A 19,580-nucleotide genomic window follows, 5' to 3' on the forward strand; every position below is an offset into this window, starting at 1 on the left:
AAGCCGACACATCCTGAATGGCCTTCTTCACACACAGAAGTTTAGAAGCATTAAGGTGCCTGGCATTATAATGAACAGGTGGGCCCGTCGGTAGTGCAAATCCTATAAGTGCCATTACTGATGGCTGATATTCTCGTAGCCAGGTCGGCAATAGGGGTCAAGAAGCTATCCGGGGGTAACATCGGTTCACTGAACTCAGTGAACCGGGGCAGCGTAGGTGAGGCATCAACAAGTCGGCAATGGAAGACGCAATACAGGAGCAAAGCATGCAGGTGCGTCTTGTAGATTCGTCCGCAGCGGTGAGAAAACAACAGTAGGCGGTGGAATGCTCGACACGGGAGCAGATTGGTGAGAAGATGCTGTAGTAGCACGTGATGGACCAACTCACTGTGGGTCTGCAGATAGGCGATGTACGGTATGCCGTGCATGTGACAAGAGAATGTGAGGTACCAGCTCGGACATCGACACCACCCCTGGGCCAGTTGCGACAGTTGTGGGCCGTCTTGACTCGAGAGAGGATATGACATCTTTGACACCATTCCCAAGTGAATTTGTGCATGTATCCAGGCCAAAGGGGGTGTAATTTCCTACAGATAAGTAGGCTGCCAAGTTCTTTGTAGATGTGACTCAATATTGTAAGCACTGAAATAACATTACATGCCCTATCAACATCCTGTTCCCTTTTGGTTCCTCCTTTTCTTGGTTCTTCACTTTTTTTGTCAGGTGATGTACATGGAAAATCCATTAAATATTTATCATATTGTTACTACTGCACTGATGAAGAGATCTGCCAGAAAGCTCTTACGATTACAGCCACCAAAATTGACAGTTTGAGGCAGTGTAGGGCCTATACACATCTAAAATTTATCTGTATCTTCATGTAAACTTGAAAGGTAAAACCTCAAAACACCCCACAGTTGAAAAACTTACTCGTATTGAAAATACTTGTGACAGTTATAATTTGCACACATAGTAAGTTATTTGAACTTGGGCCTCATTAAGACAATAACAGTACAAACATTCTTAATCAGAATATTTATTTACAGAAACAAATTCTGTTTACATCAATATTTACAAGCATATTATATAACATAGTAACATTAAAAACATTATATAACTTAAGACTGTGTATGGTAACCTTATTGTAACTGCCCATTCTTTGTAAAAGCAGACGAGTTTCAGAGGGAGGACAGAATATTTCTCTGGCACAAAATATTACAACCTTACAAACATGTGGTCATTAGGTTATTATGAAATTGTCTTACTGATGTGAAATAGTTAAGTTTTGGCTGGAAAACAAAACTGCACAAAACATTGTACCAATTTATTTTCACTAGACCACTTCCTTCATTTTTATTCATAATTACAACAGTACCAGTAATTATTTGTAGCAAACACATTTTCATACATCAACAGTTTGATAAATACTGGTGGCACCATATGATTTCTAAAACAACAGAGAAAAATGAGAGGAGAAGACATCACACCAACACCAACAATTTGTGTATGACAAGAAATCATATCAAATGCCTACTCTGAACTGTACCTCCAAGATGACATGGATGCATACCACAGTTGTACATGTACATCATATAGTCTATAGAGGACAGAAACTCTTGAAAGAGTATAGATGCCATGCACCTCATGGTGGTTCACAGGGTATAGATGTAGAAAGAGGCCAGTGATCACTGTGTACTCATGCAATGAAGGAACTGTCCAGATAACAACACTTTGTTTAACCACATGATCTGATGCTGAAGGTCTGTCAAAACACATAGTTCTGACTGATGTTAAATAAATTGTGAACAATACATTTCTTTCAATATATAAGTATACCACCATTCCATAATTCCTACAAATGTGTGAAACATGCATTATTTCAGAGTTTGACACAAAAACATCACAGGCATAAATTACACGTTTAAAAGAGAACTACAAGCATTTTCTCTACATTGTAAAAACAGTTTTAGGCCTAGCTTACTAAAATATAATAGACCAGTCACATTTTAACAAACCTTGAGGGAATAAACAATTGCACAGATGGTGATGTACATCTAAAAATATATATATATTATCTATTTCTGGGTATTCAACCAGTTTCCTGATTCCACTTTTATGTTCTATAGTTTGATGACTGAATGAGTAATGTTCATCAGTTGATATAAGCAAAGCTAAAACTTTGCTCCAGCATCGAATAAAGACAATTAAGCCAGTCTTTGGAATGTTGTACCTGAAAATGGAACTTCCATAATGGATGGCCACTCAAAACTATTCCTCCTATCATTTACATAAACAAAACCTCAGATTTCTGAATTGTTAAAATTACAGGTAATGGAAACACCGTGTGGCTAGTGTCTTCCATCGGGTAGATGGTTCGCCTGGTGCAGGTCTTTTGAGTTAATGCCACTTCGGCAACTTGTGTGTCATGGGGATAAAATGACAATGATAAGGCCGACACAACACCCAATCCCTGAGTGCAGAAAATCTCCGACCCAGCCGGGAATCGAATCCAGGCCATTATGTATGACATTCCGTCGTGCTGAGCACTCAGCTACCAGGGGCAGACAAAATTACAGATAAAACTAATGAACACTATCTACACAGCCATATGGAATATCTATCACCTCAATGTCATCTTCAACAAATAATAAGGAACAAATGTGTTGTGAAACAAAAGGTATCCTGTCAATCACTGTTAAAAGATTAAAAACTCTAGCTATTTTCTCCCTTTATGTACATGAGGTGGTGTTATCCTTAAATAAACATTGACCACAACTACAGCATTTGCCACAGAGAAAATTTTAAAGTCCTGACACACTGCTTAATATGCAATGTCCAAATAGCAGTGTGAATGGGGTTTAAATTTACAATAAAATAAAAGACAGTAATATACTTAACTTGGAGCTTGGTTCATTAAAAAGATTACTCTTTACTCCTCTGGCTATACTACTAAAGACTTCACTGAGGTCAGTTTCATAGTTTGAACACAGTAATTACACTTTTTATTTTTGTTTACTGGAAACTGCAATATGCATTTGTGTAGCAGTATCTCAAGAATATATATAAAATAATGTAAATTATTATATTGCTCTTAAAAAATGTTTCTTATTTTAAATACGAAATGTCTCCTTGACATGATTTGAAAATTGCATGTTACAAGATGAAAAAAAAACACATTTCTTAAGCAGAGTGTAAAACACATGATGAATATTTAGCCTCACACAGATGCCACTATAATGCTCATAAGATTATTACTAAACGTATTAGACCACTAAAAATTTACAGATTCCACTTAGGCATTGCCCTTTCCTGCTTGATCCTATACAAACATACAGCACTGCTAACACTCACACTGTACAGTATATGGCAATGTGTTACGGTGCATTCTTCAGGCACCGGGCATCACTACTTCGGTTCTTAAGAAAAACATTTGTTACAACATTTTCACAATGAAAACAAAAGTCTGCAATACTGTACTGTACATATAATATTTGTTAACAAAAGAAGTGGGCTTGTTTTGCAAGGGACTAGAAAAATAATTGCTACATACAAATGGTTGGACTGTACAGGAGAAAGCACACACTGGGGGAATAAGTGATGTTCGTACAGTATTTGTGATAACTGTGTGTGTGTGTGTGTGTGTGTGTGTGTGTGTGTGTGTGTGTGTTTTTCTGCCTTATTCATCTAAACAACAACTAGCAGCATGTAGGGAAACTGCCATTATTATTCACCTAACAACACAAAATTGTACCCGGTTCACATACACTTTCCAAACTGCACTGATGGACTTCAAACAAGGAAAAAAGAGTCAAAACTGTCATTAAGTACATTGAAACACACTACAGGGCACCGTGCTTAAATGTGGACAAATGATTTTTTTAAAGAAAGCAAATTTATTACAACAAAATGCAAATGATAGTTCTTTCACATATAAATAGTGGTACCTTTCAAGAGTAACATTACTTGACGTTACCCCCTCCAGCCACAATGACTGCCTCCAATCTTGTTCTGAAGCAATCCCATGCACTCTTTAATACAGCACTGTCCATATTCGGGAATGTTGCTTCGACAATGGTCTGTAGACATGTGACATTAGGGTGCCAAACAAAGTAGTTGAGGAGTTTCAAATCCAGGCTATTCAGGGGCAGAACTCCTTCGATCAGAACATATCAGTGTTATCTGAGAGCCAGTTTCAGCCTACCAGGTCACCAGCATTGTGAAGCCTAATGCAGGATTGGCTCAGGTGACTGTGAACATAGGGGGGTTATGTAGGGATTTTACTAAAGAGGATCAGGTGGTGATTGTGGGTGGGGCTGGTAATAGTATTGATAGGGATGGGGAGTATGACATAGATGGTGACCTGGAAATGATAGCCATTCAGACTGGCAACACTAATGTGCATTTTGTGGAACTGTTTCAGCGTCACAATCGGCCTCGTGTTACTACAGCCGTCAAGCGTAATAACGTGAGGCTCGGGGTGTCGGTGGAGTCTATCGGCAGGACGGGTTTCACTAGATGTGACCTGCACCTCAACAGGTATGGAAAGGGGAGGTTGGCAAAGCTTATAGGTGACAGCATAGGTGGGGGTGGTGGGATCACTCATGGGAAAATTCCTGTACTAGTGGGTGTTAGAGCTGCACGTTTTTTAGACTGAAGTCAGCTGATAGGTATTCCTGCTTAAGGGAAGTCTCTCTAACAAAGGAACCCCTTTGACAAAGCTCAGGTATCCGAGTAATGAGGGAGTTAGTATATTTCATCAAAATAGACAAGGTATTAGAGATAAAGTTAGTGAACTGCTTATAGATGTTGACTCTGAAATTATTGGTATATCTGAACACTTCTTAAATAAGGAGATAATTCAGAGGCTTCCTTTACCAGGATACAGGTTGGCTGGCAGCTTTTCTAGGAGCTCTTTGCGGTGTGGGGGAGTAGCCATGTATGTGAAAAACGGTATCCCATTTGAGTCAATTGATGTTTCAAAGTACTGCACTGAAAAGGTGTTTGAATGTTGTGCAGGTGTGGTTAAATTTAGTGGAGTTAAACTTCTAACTGTTGTTATTTGTAGAACCCCAGACTCTGATTTCACAACGTTTTTGCTAAAGCCAGAGGAGGTTCTTGGTTCACTTTATAGGAAATACAAAAAGTTAGTTATATGTGGTGACTTCAATATTAATTGTACAAGTGATTGTGCAAGGAAAAGGATGCTGGTAGACCTCCTTAATTCATATAATCTTATGCAAACCGTATTCTTTCCAATGAGAGTGCAAGGGAACAGTAGAACAACCATAGACAACATTTTTGTTCATTCCTCATTACTAGAAGGGCATTCCGTTAGCAAAAAAGTGAATGGCCTTTCAGATCATGATGCACATTTTTTAACTCTAAAAGATTTTTGTGCTGCAACACATGTTAAATACAGTTATTAACTTTTTAGGAAAGCTGATCCAGTTGCTGTAGAGACCAAACCTTATCAAGGAACAAGAGTGGCAAGATGTTTATAGTGCTGATACAGTAGACGATAAATATAATGCTTTCCTCAAAACTTTTCTCGTGCTCTTTGAAAGTTGCTTTCCATTAGAACATTCGAAACAGGGTACTAGCACAAACAGGCAGCCTGGGTGGCTGACTAGAGGGATAAGAATATCCTGTAGAACAAAGTGGCAATTATATCAAAATGTTAGAAACAGTCAAAATCTAAATGCAGCAGCCCATTACAAACAGTATTGTAAGGTGCTTAAAAAAGTTATTAGGTAGGCAAAAAGTATGTGGTATGAAGATAGAATAGCTAAGTCTCAGGATAAAATTAAAACCATATGGTCAGTCGTAAAGGAAGTGGCTGGTCTGCAGAGACAGGTCAAAGATATAGAATCAGTGCATAGTGGGAATGTCCGTGTTACTGATAAGTTGCATATATGTACAGTAGTTAATAATCACTTTCTGAATATAGCAGGTGAACTAAATAGAAACCTAGTCCCAACAGGGAATCATATAGCGCTCGTAGTAAAAAGTGTTCTGAGACTGTTACCTGAAATGCTCCTCCGTGAACTGACAAGAGGAAGATTGAGTTAATAATTAAATCACTAAAGACCAAAAACTCTCATGGATATGACGGGGTATCTAGCAGAATACTGAAGTATTGTTCTATGTATGTTAGCCCAGTACTTAGCCATATCTGTAACTTTTCCTTTAGGAGTGGTCGGTTTCCTGACTGATTAAAGTACTCGGTAGTGAAGCCACTTTATAAAAAGGGAGACAGGGATAATCTTGACAATTTTAGACCTATTTCTATGCCATCGGTGTTTGCTAAACTTATCGAGAAGGTTGTATATACAAGGTTACTGGAGCATTTAAATTCACATAATTTGCTGTCAAATGTACAGTTTGGTTTTAGAAATGGTTTAACAACTGAAAATGCTACATTCTCTTTTCTCTGTGAGGTTTTGGATGGATTAAATAAAAGGTTGCGAACGCTAGGTGTTTTCTTTGATTTAACGAAAGCTTTTGACTGTGTTGACCACAAAATATTACTGCAGAAGTTGGACCATTATGGAGTAAGGGGAGTAGCTTACAGTTGGTTCGCCTCTTACTTTAAGAACAGAAAGCAGAAGGTAATTCTCCCCAATATTGAGAGTGGTAGTGATGTTCAGTCCCAATGGGGCACTGTTAAGTGGGGCATTCCCCAAGGGTCGGTGCTGGGGCCGCTGCTGTTTCTTATTCATATAAATGATATGCCTTCTAATATTATCAGGTGATTCAAAAATATTTCTGTTTGCTGATGACACCAGCTTGGTAGTGAAGGATCTTGTGTGTAATATTGAAACATTATCAAATAATGTAGTTCATGAAATAAGTTCATGGCTTGTGGAAAATAATTTGACGCTAAATCACAGTAAGACTCAGTTTTTACAGTTTCTAACTCACAATTCAACAAGAACTTGATATTTGGATCAGAGAGAATGGGCATATTATAAGCGAGACGGAACAGTTAAAGTTCCTAGGCGTTCGGATAGATAGCAAGCTGTTGTGGAAAGCCCACATTCAAGATCTTGTTCAGAAACTAAATGCTGCTTTATTTACCATTAGAACAGTATCTTAAATAAGTGACAGTTCAACACAAAAAGTAGTCTACTTTGCATATTTTCATACGCTTATGTCATATGCTATTATTTTTTTTTGGGGTAATTCTTCTGATTCAAAAAGGGTATTTTTGGCTCAAAAACGGGCTGTTCGAGCTATATGTGGTGTAAGTTCGAGAATCTCTTGTTGACCCCTGTTCAATAGTCTGGGAATTCTGACATTGCCCTCACAGTATATATTTTCTTTAACATCGTTTGTTGTTAGCAATATTAGCTTATTCCCAAGAGTTAGCAGCTTTCACTCAGTTAATACTAGGCAGAAATCAAATCTGCATGTGGAATGCACTTCCTTGACTCTTGTGCAGAAAGGAGTGCACTATTCTGTTGCATCAATTTTCAATAAGCTACCACAAGAACTCAAAAATCTTAACAGTAGCCCAAACGCTTTTAAATCTAAACTGAAGAGTTTCCTCATGGCTCACTCCTTCTATTCTGTTGAGGAGCTCCTGGAAGAGCTGAAAAATTAAGCAAATTCCAGTGTTACATTGTTGATTTTCTTTATTTAAACTTACGGATTGTCACCTGAATACGTTTCTCGTATTTCATTTTATCTGTTTCTACTATTATGTTATAATTTCATGAATTGACTTGTTCCATGACCATGGAGACTTCTCCTTAATTTGGTCCCACAGAACAATAAATAAATAAAAAATATGAGGTCCTCCTCTGCCATTCGAAATTTTTTTTGCTCACTGACATTCAGTACCGACGCCAGTTTCCTCAGCAATTTCGCCGGGTCCTCTGAAATCAGCACTTGAGCCTTTTTGATGACTGCCGCAGTTCGTGAAATTCATTTTCTAGAATGAGGTTTCCTCACTGGGTTACTGTAACCTTCCCCAGACTTTTCCGCAGTATTATACTTAGCCAGACATACACAGCTGAGTTCGGGTACCCTAAGAATCGAACTATTTCAGTGGGCAAATGCCCAGTGCTCTTTGACTGTTCTCTACACTTGTCAGTAACATCTCAGGCATTTTGAGGTTGTGACTGCTTACTAGATGCCTACGGCTTTCAAGAATACCAGTCATGACCTCCATCAGAACTACAATATGAAGGAAAATTCAAATTGAAATTTGTCTGGAATTAAGCATCACATCCTGTACTTATTAGACAAAGAGCCTACGGTTACCTCTCGAAAATAAGACATAACAGTGCTCAAAGATCAGTACTGTTCTGACCCACTGAAAACAATGCCTTTGAGGTCAATACCAGCTGGCAAATGAGATATGCCACACAGACTTACTGTACGCCTCTACTCCAGTGCTAACCCAAGCAACGGCAGGCCAATGACACTTAAGACTTCAAGTCTCATAAATAGTCATTTAGCATGAAATGGTATTAATTATGAAAGTTAAGCACATATAGAAATGAATTTTTGCTTCCATATCCATTTTCAGACTTCAGTATATTTTGTAGTTTCTAAGAAGAAATATCAAACCATTTTAACATTAATACTAACTTCTTAAAATGGACAAGAGTCTGATTTGTGAAACATATTAAGATGTCATTGAAATAGGCTTTTCCTTAAGTTTCTCAAGTGTTGCTCAGGTGTTCACTTAATTTGAGAAGATCAAAATTTCAGGTCCAGCATATACCAGAAATTCCAAATCCTTCTCACATAAACTGGCTGCGCTTCATAATGTAACTGACAAACACGTTTCCCGACAAGATGAACATTCTGTCGATTTCTAAGTTTAGGAGTAACCGTCCGGAGCCACTTTAAGTGGAATGACCACATAAAACAAATAGTAGGAAGAGCAGATGCCAGACTGAAATTCGTAGGAAGAACCTTAAGGAAATGTAACTCATCTATGAAAGAAATGGCTTACAAGGCATTTGTTTGACTGATTCTTGAGTATTGTTCATCATTCTGGGGCCCTTACCAGGTAAGTAGAAGAGACAGAAAAGATCCAAAAAGACCAGTGCATTTTGTCAGAGGATCGTTTGGTCAGTTTGAGAGCACTATAGGAATGCTCAGCAAACTCCAGTGCCATATACCATAAGAGAGGCATTGTGCAGCAGGGACAGGTTTACTACTGAAACTTTTTGAGAGTACTTTCTGGGCAGAGTCGGAAACATATTTCTACCTTCCACATACATCTTGTGAAATAGCCGTGACGAGAAAATTTTAGAAATTTGAGCCGGCACAGAGGCTTACCGACAATTATTCTTCCCACACACCATTTGCAAATGGAATAGGGGAGCAGGAATCTGTTAGTGGTGCCAGAAATGCCCTCCACGCACACTGTCAGCTGGCCCGTGGAGTTTTGATGTTGATGTAGACATCAAAAGTGCTATTATATTCCTATTTGATGTCAGATCTGAGAACTGTTCATTTACATGTGTACCAATAAATGTGCTTATTTCTTTGTACCCTGGGATCTGACTTTATTATGAACTGCCCTTGCTATCACTTAAGGAAAAATCACATAAATGCTTCCAAAAATAGACATGTGAAAGATTGATGTTTTAACTTAATTAGCGATTCTTGAAATCCAGATGAATCTCACAGAGGTCTTAATGGATTCACAGATGCTTAACACAAAAACAGAGCTGTAAAAATATTCCATTTCCTGCTATACACAACATTAATGATGATTTCTTTGAACAAGCAAGTTTTGAACACTTGTGACACATTTAAATTTAATGTCTAACTGAGCATTCAACATAGTTCGCCACACAGAGAAAGGAGTATGCTGCCAGATTGCTACATACTGAGGTAACACATATGTTACTAAACTTTGGATTTCTAAATGGTTTCAAAGTAAGTTGTAACTTTTAAATGATCAACAGAAATGCACATGGATGTTGGTTGAGGTTCATATACATCCTATACCTTTGCTCTCATAAATGTTGTAACAGTGTTCACCACCGACATGCTATTTTTGATGTTTTATTATAACAAATTCTACCAAAATCCCCTTTTTCTTATAACCTACATGACATTTTACCTTTAGTAAGCTGTAAGCTTAAAGTCTCTGACATTGTAGATGATCTCACACTATACTGGTTCACATTTGGTAAAATGTTCCCAAAAGCTGACAGAGTTAATACATTCTTCCCATCTGCAGGAATGCTTTGTAATGTGAAATTTTATGTTGTGATGTCAAAAACCCATTCTTATTACATCCATGCTAGTGTCCACAACCTGCATGAGGACAACTTAATGTCATGGCCAATATCAAGTTTATATCAAACAGCTGTTCATTAAATGACAACTATTACAGCAAAACACTGTGGGCTTTGCACTCAGCTGTGAAGAAGAGAGGTGTGGAAAGTTAATCAACAACATTTTCCTTTTGGTTGACTCCATGACACAAGTCTTCTAATTTTATCTTTGCTTGGTCAACTTAAAGTACAGCTGGGAGGCCATTAATTTGCCTTCAGTGACAAGATGCAGATAATCATCTTTACATTGACTCCAAGATGAAGTGGGACATCATCAAGAAAGTCTTTGTAGTGTGTATTTCTTATAAGCTTGGGTTTTTAAGATTCCATTTTATGCAAGATACAATTGTTAGTTTTTGCTTTACCCTCTGTCATATTGCAGGAATTCTGTTGTTTTAATTTTTCAGTGTATTCTTTTACTTTTATAGCTACTATGGTGTTGCCTTTGTCAGTGTCTCTAGGAACAGCATTTAGTTACTGGTACTTCAATCTATCTGTAGCACTCTATAAATGTTTTCTTCAGTTGCCCTTGTCACATTGCTTATGGTAATTTGCTTCCTATGATAATATGATAGATCTTGTGATTCCCTAATCAAGCAGTCATTACATTGGATATGCTTAATATTTTTTGTCATTTTAATTTTGTTTACTTTCTGTAATAAATTTTCTGTTGTTCTATTGTGCATTTATGTTGCTGCATAAAATCTTGTAAGTTTCCTTGTCACATAAAATTAGGGAAAAAAATCAAGCTTTCAGTTCCCTCCATCATTTTTGTCATGATTCACTGACTGCCACAAATGCTACTGCGGTATCTTTTTACAAGCAATACATGGCCACTGACTGTTAGGCCTATGTCACTGTGGTGTCATTTAGCCAGAGATCATGTTGATGTCTATGACAGAAAAGCTCTAGGAGCACCATTGCTCTCATTGGAACATAAACAACTCTTTGTTATTTTCCAGTAGGTGAAATGATGCCTTTGTGTCCCTCCATTGCAGACACTGACACAATCTATAATAATGTGGTATCACAATTATGTAAGCTGACCAATCACAAGCTGAATGTTGTTATACAAAGCCACCAGAGCAGCAGTTACAGAAATTAAAATTGGTAATGATGAAAGTAATGGAGAGCACTGTCAAATTCTCAGGATTTTCCCATAATGCGATGTGGAAAGAATACTGAGAACAGTTTATATGAAATCATTGATGGAAAGTGTCACTTCCACGTATATTTTCTGAGTTTCAAAGAGGGAATGTGAATTCTAATGAAAACAGAAAATGCTGTGAATTATTAGGAAGCAACATTCACTGCTTTAGTGATGGAATGACTTTGCCAAAAAAATTCCATTCACAAAGCACTTGAATGAAAATTATATTGATATCTTCAATTTAAGCTTGTGTGACCAGACCATTACATTGTATTCAGGGACTGCTATTGTCACTCTTTCAAGGCAAATCTGAGGAAGAAAGACTCAGGAATTTAATGTCATCTCCTGAAGAAGCAATGAATACCCCTAAAATTGTGCAAGAATGGTTAAAATGTCAAACATTAAAAAATCAGCGAACTAATGGACCTGCACAGTCAGAAGAATGAACAACTTGATGGATTTTAGAATACAGAATTCACTTGTTGAGTTCCTGGGATTCTCGGATAGTGTAGTTCTACTGTCAGTTAAAGCTGGAGAATGTGAACAAATGTAAAATTCTAATAAGCATGTTGGAATGGGATTTTCTGTGGTGAATATAGCAACTGTGAGTTTGACAGAACATGACAGATAGCCCTTGTTTCATTAATATTTATGGCATTTTGTTTGAAATAATGAGTACATAATGACCCATGACTGAGTGTCACGGATGTAGTGGTCCAACAGAAAAAAAAAAAAAAAAAAAAAATGCACAGATAAAGGTAACTCAGGATAATCATAATTAAGGTGAACTATGTGTCAGAATTATGTGGAGTCCATGATAACAATGTCCCAATTTTAATTTTTGCTACAGAGAGAAACTGGTGTTTGAATAATAAAAATTGTTTGTTAATGACTGAAGTGTTTCTGTGAAACCTAGTACTGACATTTCATTGAACAGTTCATGTTCCACTTATTGACAAATGTTTAACAACATGTACTTCTGCCATAAACCTTAGTTGTGTGTTTTATTCTACCATACATTGAGATATTTCTCGTCACATAATGTCACCAGCCCTCCAAAATTACGTTTAATATTTGGTACAGCTTCCCATGTGCAAAATCTTGTGCATGTTTACAACTTTTCTGTTCATTACTGACACTGACTGCACTTGTTTTAGGCATCATACTTTTGCTAGAAAGAGAGAAAAGTGAACATGTGGAAAGAAATTTAACCTCAACTGTAAAACTAGAAGACCACATGAGCCATAGACAGAAACTGGGAAGCTGTTAAGGACAACGACATTAAAATTGTGCTGTGGATGCAGTCAGCCGGATCTGAAAGGAAATCCATGAGGAATAGTGTGTGGCAACAGGATGAGATGCACAGCACTTGTAATTCTCATGTGGTGAACTGAAACTGGAAAATGGTGATGATTTTGTGCTATATCAGGGATGGATGACATGGAATGTAGCTATTCAAATAAATCCGTTACAAAGTTGTATTGTTAATGTAAATTATAGTACCATGCTGAACATTGTTAAATTTTAGTAGGACGAGATTAAAATAAAAATAAAAAAAGACTTATAAACACAAAGAGTACAGGTTTCCACGAGCAGACGATTGTAATTGCCAATTACAGCCGTCTTTTATGTGCATGTTCTGCTGCCACTTGGTGAGTAGATTTTTCATCTATCCAATTAAATAATTTTGTCAATAATTGATTGTTTTCATTGTTACACTAGCTTTTATTCTGTCAAATCTTGGTTCTTTCACCTCTGGCAATTATTTGGTAATGTGAAAAACACTGAGTTACACTGTGGTTCAGAGTCTACATTAAACTGTGGGTTCCCTCAAACTAACAAGGTTTTAGTCAGTTCAAAAATAAGTGGAAGGCAAGTTCATACTATCTCCAACAGGAACAGTAGCACTGCCATTATTAAAACAAACTTCAAGATGATGACACCTGTCCCATTTTTCCAGAAAGTATTTTTACTCTGCAGCAGATCAGGTGGCAATTTGAAACTTCCTGGCAGATCCAAACTGTGTACCATACTGGGACTCAAACTTCGGACATTTGTCATTTGCGGATAAGTCTTCTACCAACTGAGCTATCTGGGCATAACTCACAACCCACCACTCCATTTTTATTGGAGTGCTTTTACCCTTGCCATTTTAATTTAAACAGGTTGATCTCCTCGTCATTGCAACAGGCAGCCTCAGAGCTCAGTCTTACAACCTGTTACACATGGACAATTCTGTGCAGCCAGGGTACTAATGATGCCCCTCACAAGCACCACAGCCAGAGGTCTGTCCAGCAAGCAGTGAAAAGTTTATTGTGTATGCAGCCAGGGTATTTATGCTTGAAGCATATTGGACTCCAACAGGGGTAACTGACAGAGATTCAGCATTCAGCAGCCATTCCATTGAGTCAATTGGCAGTTACAGAGTTCCATAATGCAAGTTACAACGCATTTACAGCTCCAAATCTGTTGTATTGTGTTTATCTATTCTTGTGAGCAGTCCTGTTCTTGCAGATTATGCAAACATGACAACTACAGTAAAACTGAGTATAGTAAAGCATGTAACATGCCGAAAAAATGTCATTCCTAAATATGAGTTCTTATTTGTTACAGGCAGCATTAATACATTATTTAGAAAGTCTGACAGGTTAATACATAACTGTGAATCATAAATCAAAATTCAGAATAATTTTTCTAAGTACATAAAGCATCTGACCTGAGAAATACTGATGACAGATGCTAATACTCACAAACTGCATCCAAGCAACAGTTACTGTACTATGTAGTAAACAGTTTCACTTGCAAAATAAAATTTATTAAATGACAAGTTTGGAATGTCAAGCACCAATTTTCAAGTTTCAGTTAGCAATGAATGTTACTGAGCATGTAATACTGTGTACTACATACTATATTCTGACAATCAGTTGTTGCTCCATGCTGCCATCACAAGTGTTGACAAATATTATACAGATACACAGTATAATTGTGTACCAACCTATACCATTTCAAATAGTTACAAGACCACAAAAACAAATTTCACATCTCAAATTAGTTTTGTGATTATAGATGCACCACTTGCAAACTTGTAATTTGCTTTGTCGCTCATCTTCATTTGCAAGTTGGTTGGAAGGCTACTCAGGACTGAAAGCAGCATTATGCCATCACTAGAAGGCCAACAATCAAGTGGCAGAGCAGCAAGTCAATGCCAGTGGATGATACTATCTCAGTATTTTCTCCACAATGCTTCACCCTGAATCAGCAGCTACTTGGAACCATATCAACAGGTACTGCCTTTAAAATTTCTTCTTTCCTCACATGTGCCAAATCACACAACAGACTGCTAGTTTTTAAACTCTCCACCTTCTAAATTTTCCAAGTAAATCCTTTCTGCTTATCCTCGGACCATTTATAGATGTAATATTGAGTTTACAGCACACTGGCTGAAAAAAAAGTAAAACCAGCTTTCTGCAATTTGTGCAGAATTTTTCTGCAACTGCAAGTGTAGATGGTGTTGAGATAAGTTAAATCAATGAATAACCTTCAAGACTGAAGCTCCTCTGAAATAGCTACCAACCAGTGCAGATTAAATGAACCTCCAATAGACTAATGACTTACACACAACTCACATTAAGCCCAAGCTAACAACATACAAAACTCATGACTATATTCATGTAAAATGAAGTAGATCTACTGTGGAAACTAGTTACTTTCATTCAGTGACTTTACACTCAGCCCACTGCTCGAACACCATCTGTAATATCAAACAAGAGTAATACAGCTCAATGACTAATGCACCTTTTGATTACCTAAAGGGATTTGTGCAAGTTTTCTATTCATAACAGTTTAAACCTAGTAAGATAAATGATTCCTCACCATGTGTGTTCTTAAATGGTGCTTCTGAGTATATCTCGCAGGACAATGAGGACACCTGAACTGTGGTTCTTTCCCACACTCGTACTTCAAGTGCCTCGACAAACCTCTGTGATACCGATATGACCTCCCGCACGCATCACATCTAAATCGAATAGGTAAGATTGATGCTGGTTCTACAAAGCATGTGTCCCTGTGTTGTTCTAGACTGCAGAAACCTTGATCACTAAAGGAGTCTTCTGGTATCTCTCTCAGTAATTCTCTGACAGTACTGTGGTCGTCGTCACCACCATCGTGACTGCGATCGTCACTTTCACTGATGTCATCATCTAGGATTATCTCCTCTATACTGTCACCATCTGGATCCTCCTGCTTTATTTCTGGTAGAAGGTCCACAACTGGTCTTTCAACAAACATACCTAGAGGTTCTGACATTCTCAGTTCTTTACCAGTTGTGTGTGTTGGAAGCACATTTTCACTTACCATTCGCTGTTCTCCAATATTCTCTCTGGATGTTCCTGGCGATTCATTGGAATCTAAACTACTGGAAACTGGGTTTAACAATATCCCAGACACACGGGTGTTTGATTTAGTGAGTATTTTTGTGAGAGATGAACACTCGAACACATTGAAGGCCTCAGTATCACTAACGTCTTGGGACATTGCTGGCTCATCAACTGGTTTTTCGTGGGAGACATAAGTGGAACTATCAGTCTCACTTTCCTGAGCAGCCGGCAGATGGGAATCAATGTCTTCAGAGCATTCCTTTTCTAAGGTGTGTGGTGAGGAAACATCTCCTTTCTGCTCAACTTGAGAACCGTGTCTGGGTTCACACAGATGTTTACCAAAACCGTGTTGTTCATGGAGAATGGTAGACTCATTCCTTCTCCTATGCTCAAGTTTGTTTTTCATTTCTCCATCACCAGCAAATGACAGGCCCTTAATCTGTAGAGTCTCGGCAAGTTTAAGGATGGTACAGAGCTTATTCTGTGGGACCTTCACTTCTCCAGAGTACATATACTCCATCAGAGCCTTCAAAATTTGAAACTTTACATCTGGCAGTATAACAACTGGATGCTTCTCATGATGTTGGCTGAATATTAATTCAAAATATGGACTGCAGGCTGAGAGAATCACCCTATGTGCTTTGAAATATTGACCTTCAGCACTTATTGTGCAATCTACCAGATCCCCATTATCTAGAAGAGAGCTGAAGACAGATAATAGTGTAGTCTGATGGTTATTCCATCTCAGGTGGACATCCATGTCTCGTTCCATACTGTGTGTGTAATACAATCAAGGATATGGTGCAACAACTCAAATCAGTGAAAGCAAATGTCAAAGTTCATCATTTCTCTTCAACAACATTTAATCACCTCTGAACAAAAGAATGCAACACTGGTGAGTTGTCTGGAGATTAACTAGGCAGACATTTTGCAGCCCAGCAATTTTTCACGCACTGTCACTTGCATTAGCACTTAATCTAAGGCTGACAAGCTTCTTGAGACTGCAGAATCAGTTGCTTGGTGGTGGAATTCTCATTTTGCCAACCTATTGTGCAAACAATCATATGTTAATCATGCTGCCATAATGCAAAGGAAACATAAAAATAAATCAGAAGCAAGTAAATGTTTTAAAAATTTTAATTCATTTGATAGAAGAGAAAGTCCTTAAACAGGCTAAACATGGCATAGCACAATTTTTTTGCACCACATTTCAATGAAGCTGTCAGCACAGACAGATAAGCAAAGAACAGTCAACAAAAGACATACCAATCACACAATCAGAAGAAGCAGACATGAATGCTAAATAACGTCATCCATAGGGAGATGGCATGTAAGTTTCTCGGCTTCCAGGTAGCTTTAGTCTAATTATTATAATAATAAAATAATTAAAAAAACTAACTCCGCGATCAGGCCGAGTGGACTGTGAACTGCTCATTAGCCATTGTGTCACCTCTGCAATATCGCATCATTGGGATGTGGTACAGAGGCACACAGGGTGAGCACACCTCTCTTCCAACCATCGTCAGTTTTACAGACCTTGGAGTCACCACTTTTCATTCAAGTAGCTGCTCAGCTGGCACCAGGAGCCAGAGTGGACCAGCCTTCCCACCAAGCAAAAATGCCTGACAGTACCAGCAAACAAACCTATGTCCTCCGCACAGCAGTCAGATGTGTTGACTAGCTGGCTGCAGACACGGGCACATTATATGTGACTGACAATTTGCAAACTATTTTGATGTTCTAAAAGGCCTCAATTAACACCTAATTTTGCAGAAAATCCATATACATCCTTCTACATAATGACAGGTTTGCAATTAAATAATTGCATATAGAATAGACAATTGTCAGATAAGAACCATATAAACATAGATGTCCCTCAGGGTAGTGTACTGGGCCCAATTTTGTTCCTATTATACATCAATGATGTTCGAGACTGTATGAGATCCTTCCTCAGGAAGGTAGATGGGGTGGTTGGGAATGAGTAGAGTGTAGGGTTAAAATTGTTACCTGATAATCAAGGGAAACCTCCCCAACTCTTTGATTAGTACATTGGGGTCAAAAATTGGCTCTCTCTCTCTCTCTCTCTCTCTCTCTCTCACTATGTGTGTGTGTGTGTGTGTGTGTGTGTGTGTGTGTGTGTGTGTGAGTACACACATAAACACATTAACTGATTCATCCTTGGATATTTATGTTTGTTGGTTCCCCCTCCTCCCCTTTTTTACTTCTACACCTATAATGCACTCCACCACCCATATGCAACCCCCTGAGTTACACATCTAACACCTCTTCACAACATAATGCAGAGCAATACATACTTAGCCCAGTCTAATGGTGGTTTCCCCATAACAAAATTGCAGATGGTTTTCCTCAGCAGTTCTATATGTACATTTCTTTTTTGTTGAATCCAAATTTCTTCACAACAGAAGGATGCAAAAAAGCTTCAAAAGTTTCATACATTTTTCAGTTCTTCGCTTATATCTCAAAAACTATGATTTTTTCTAAAATAAACGTTCAGTACAAAATTAAAATAGACAAAACTTCTTACAAAATACACTAGTCAGGTCTGATTTTCTGATGAGAAGATTGGCACTTCAGCACACTGAATAGCAGTGATTTTCTGATCATTCTGCGAAAATGACAAAAACACTCAATCCCAACCCCATCTACTCAAAAAAAATGCATGTTATCTTCAAAAACCCTTACACCATGTGAAAGATTATTAAATTCCTACAAGAGACAGTTTGCAACAATCAATTTTCTCATAAGGGTGTAAAAATTTTCTCATAAGACTGTAAGGGGGAAGGGGGCAAAGTGAAAATTATGAGAAATGCCTTCTGCACCCTCCCACATGTCTCTCTCTCATCAGAGCCACACTTTTCAGGTATTTTGTTCCAAAGAACTTGTTTTGAGTAACTTGATGGGAAATTATGTTTGCTGAAAAAGTAACAAATTATACTTGCAACACATTAGGTACATGACACTGAACAGAAAGCTGAATGTGAAATCTTAATGTAGTTATGTGTCATGAAATGAGTGAATTTCACATCCAGGATTGGAACATCCTTTTGAGTATGTTCTCCATCTGGAAAAGAAAGAAGGCATTTAGTGATAGAATAAGGATTTGAATGACAGAGAACCTGTATAGTGAACTTTTGATGTATGAAGAAATACCTATACTGATGTCTGGTGCACAGAATTTTTATTCACATCTGGTTGGCTGTTGTGGGACCAGGTAATGTTTCTTGGGCACCATGATGATAGATTTCCAAGTCCGGGGAGGGTATAGACAAGCAGGACTGTTCTGCACAAAACTCTGTCAATAATGTGAAGGGTTGTGCTCCAACATCAACTTCAATTTTTATGTAGAAGAAAAGACAACCTGGAAGAACCTCTTTCATTACTACTGTCTGAAGCAGCTGAGGCATCAGAAAGTATTAATTGAAGTATTATCTTCCAGTATTATGTGTCTTTACTAATCTGTTTTTCTACATTATATGATTAATCATTCAATAACAATTTATTCTGTTGAAGAACAGCAACAGCTCATTATTCAGCGTGGACCTTCCCCAGCCCCTAATACTTTGCTGGACCTTCCATTCCCAAAGAACCTTCACCTGGACTTTCTACTCCCCAAGAAACATTATCAGGGCCCTCAGTAGCCAAACAGAGATAAATTAAAACTTGTGCACAAGACTCCCATACTCATAAATTGATAGTTCGCTTCTCTGTCTTTTGTATGCTTTCTTTATT

The 19,580-nt window shown here is 37.9% G+C and overlaps 2 protein-coding genes across 3 annotated transcripts in view; both read right to left on the reverse strand.

Moving 5' to 3' along the window:
• Positions 1-1,082: 1,082 nt before the first annotated feature.
• Positions 1,083-19,580, reverse strand: part of LOC126209785 (zinc finger E-box-binding homeobox 2-like) — a 56,771-nt gene continuing 38,273 nt past the window's right edge. The window contains exon 3 of one of the 2 annotated variants that reach the window (XM_049938925.1): positions 1,083-2,230. The gene's annotated coding sequence lies outside the window, so the exon portion shown is untranslated. Of the gene's footprint in view, positions 2,231-16,713; positions 16,876-19,580 lie in introns of those variants that run through there. The other variant, XM_049938924.1, reaches the window with a different exon arrangement.
• LOC126210015 (longitudinals lacking protein, isoforms N/O/W/X/Y-like) lies at positions 15,304-16,590 on the reverse strand. Its single transcript, XM_049939120.1, has one exon. The coding sequence runs from the start codon at positions 16,588-16,590 to the stop codon at positions 15,304-15,306; it is 1,287 nt and encodes a 428-aa protein (XP_049795077.1).

This window comes from Schistocerca nitens, chromosome 10, assembly GCF_023898315.1.
Source record: "Schistocerca nitens isolate TAMUIC-IGC-003100 chromosome 10, iqSchNite1.1, whole genome shotgun sequence".
NCBI classification, from domain to species: Eukaryota; Metazoa; Arthropoda; class Insecta; order Orthoptera; family Acrididae; genus Schistocerca; species Schistocerca nitens.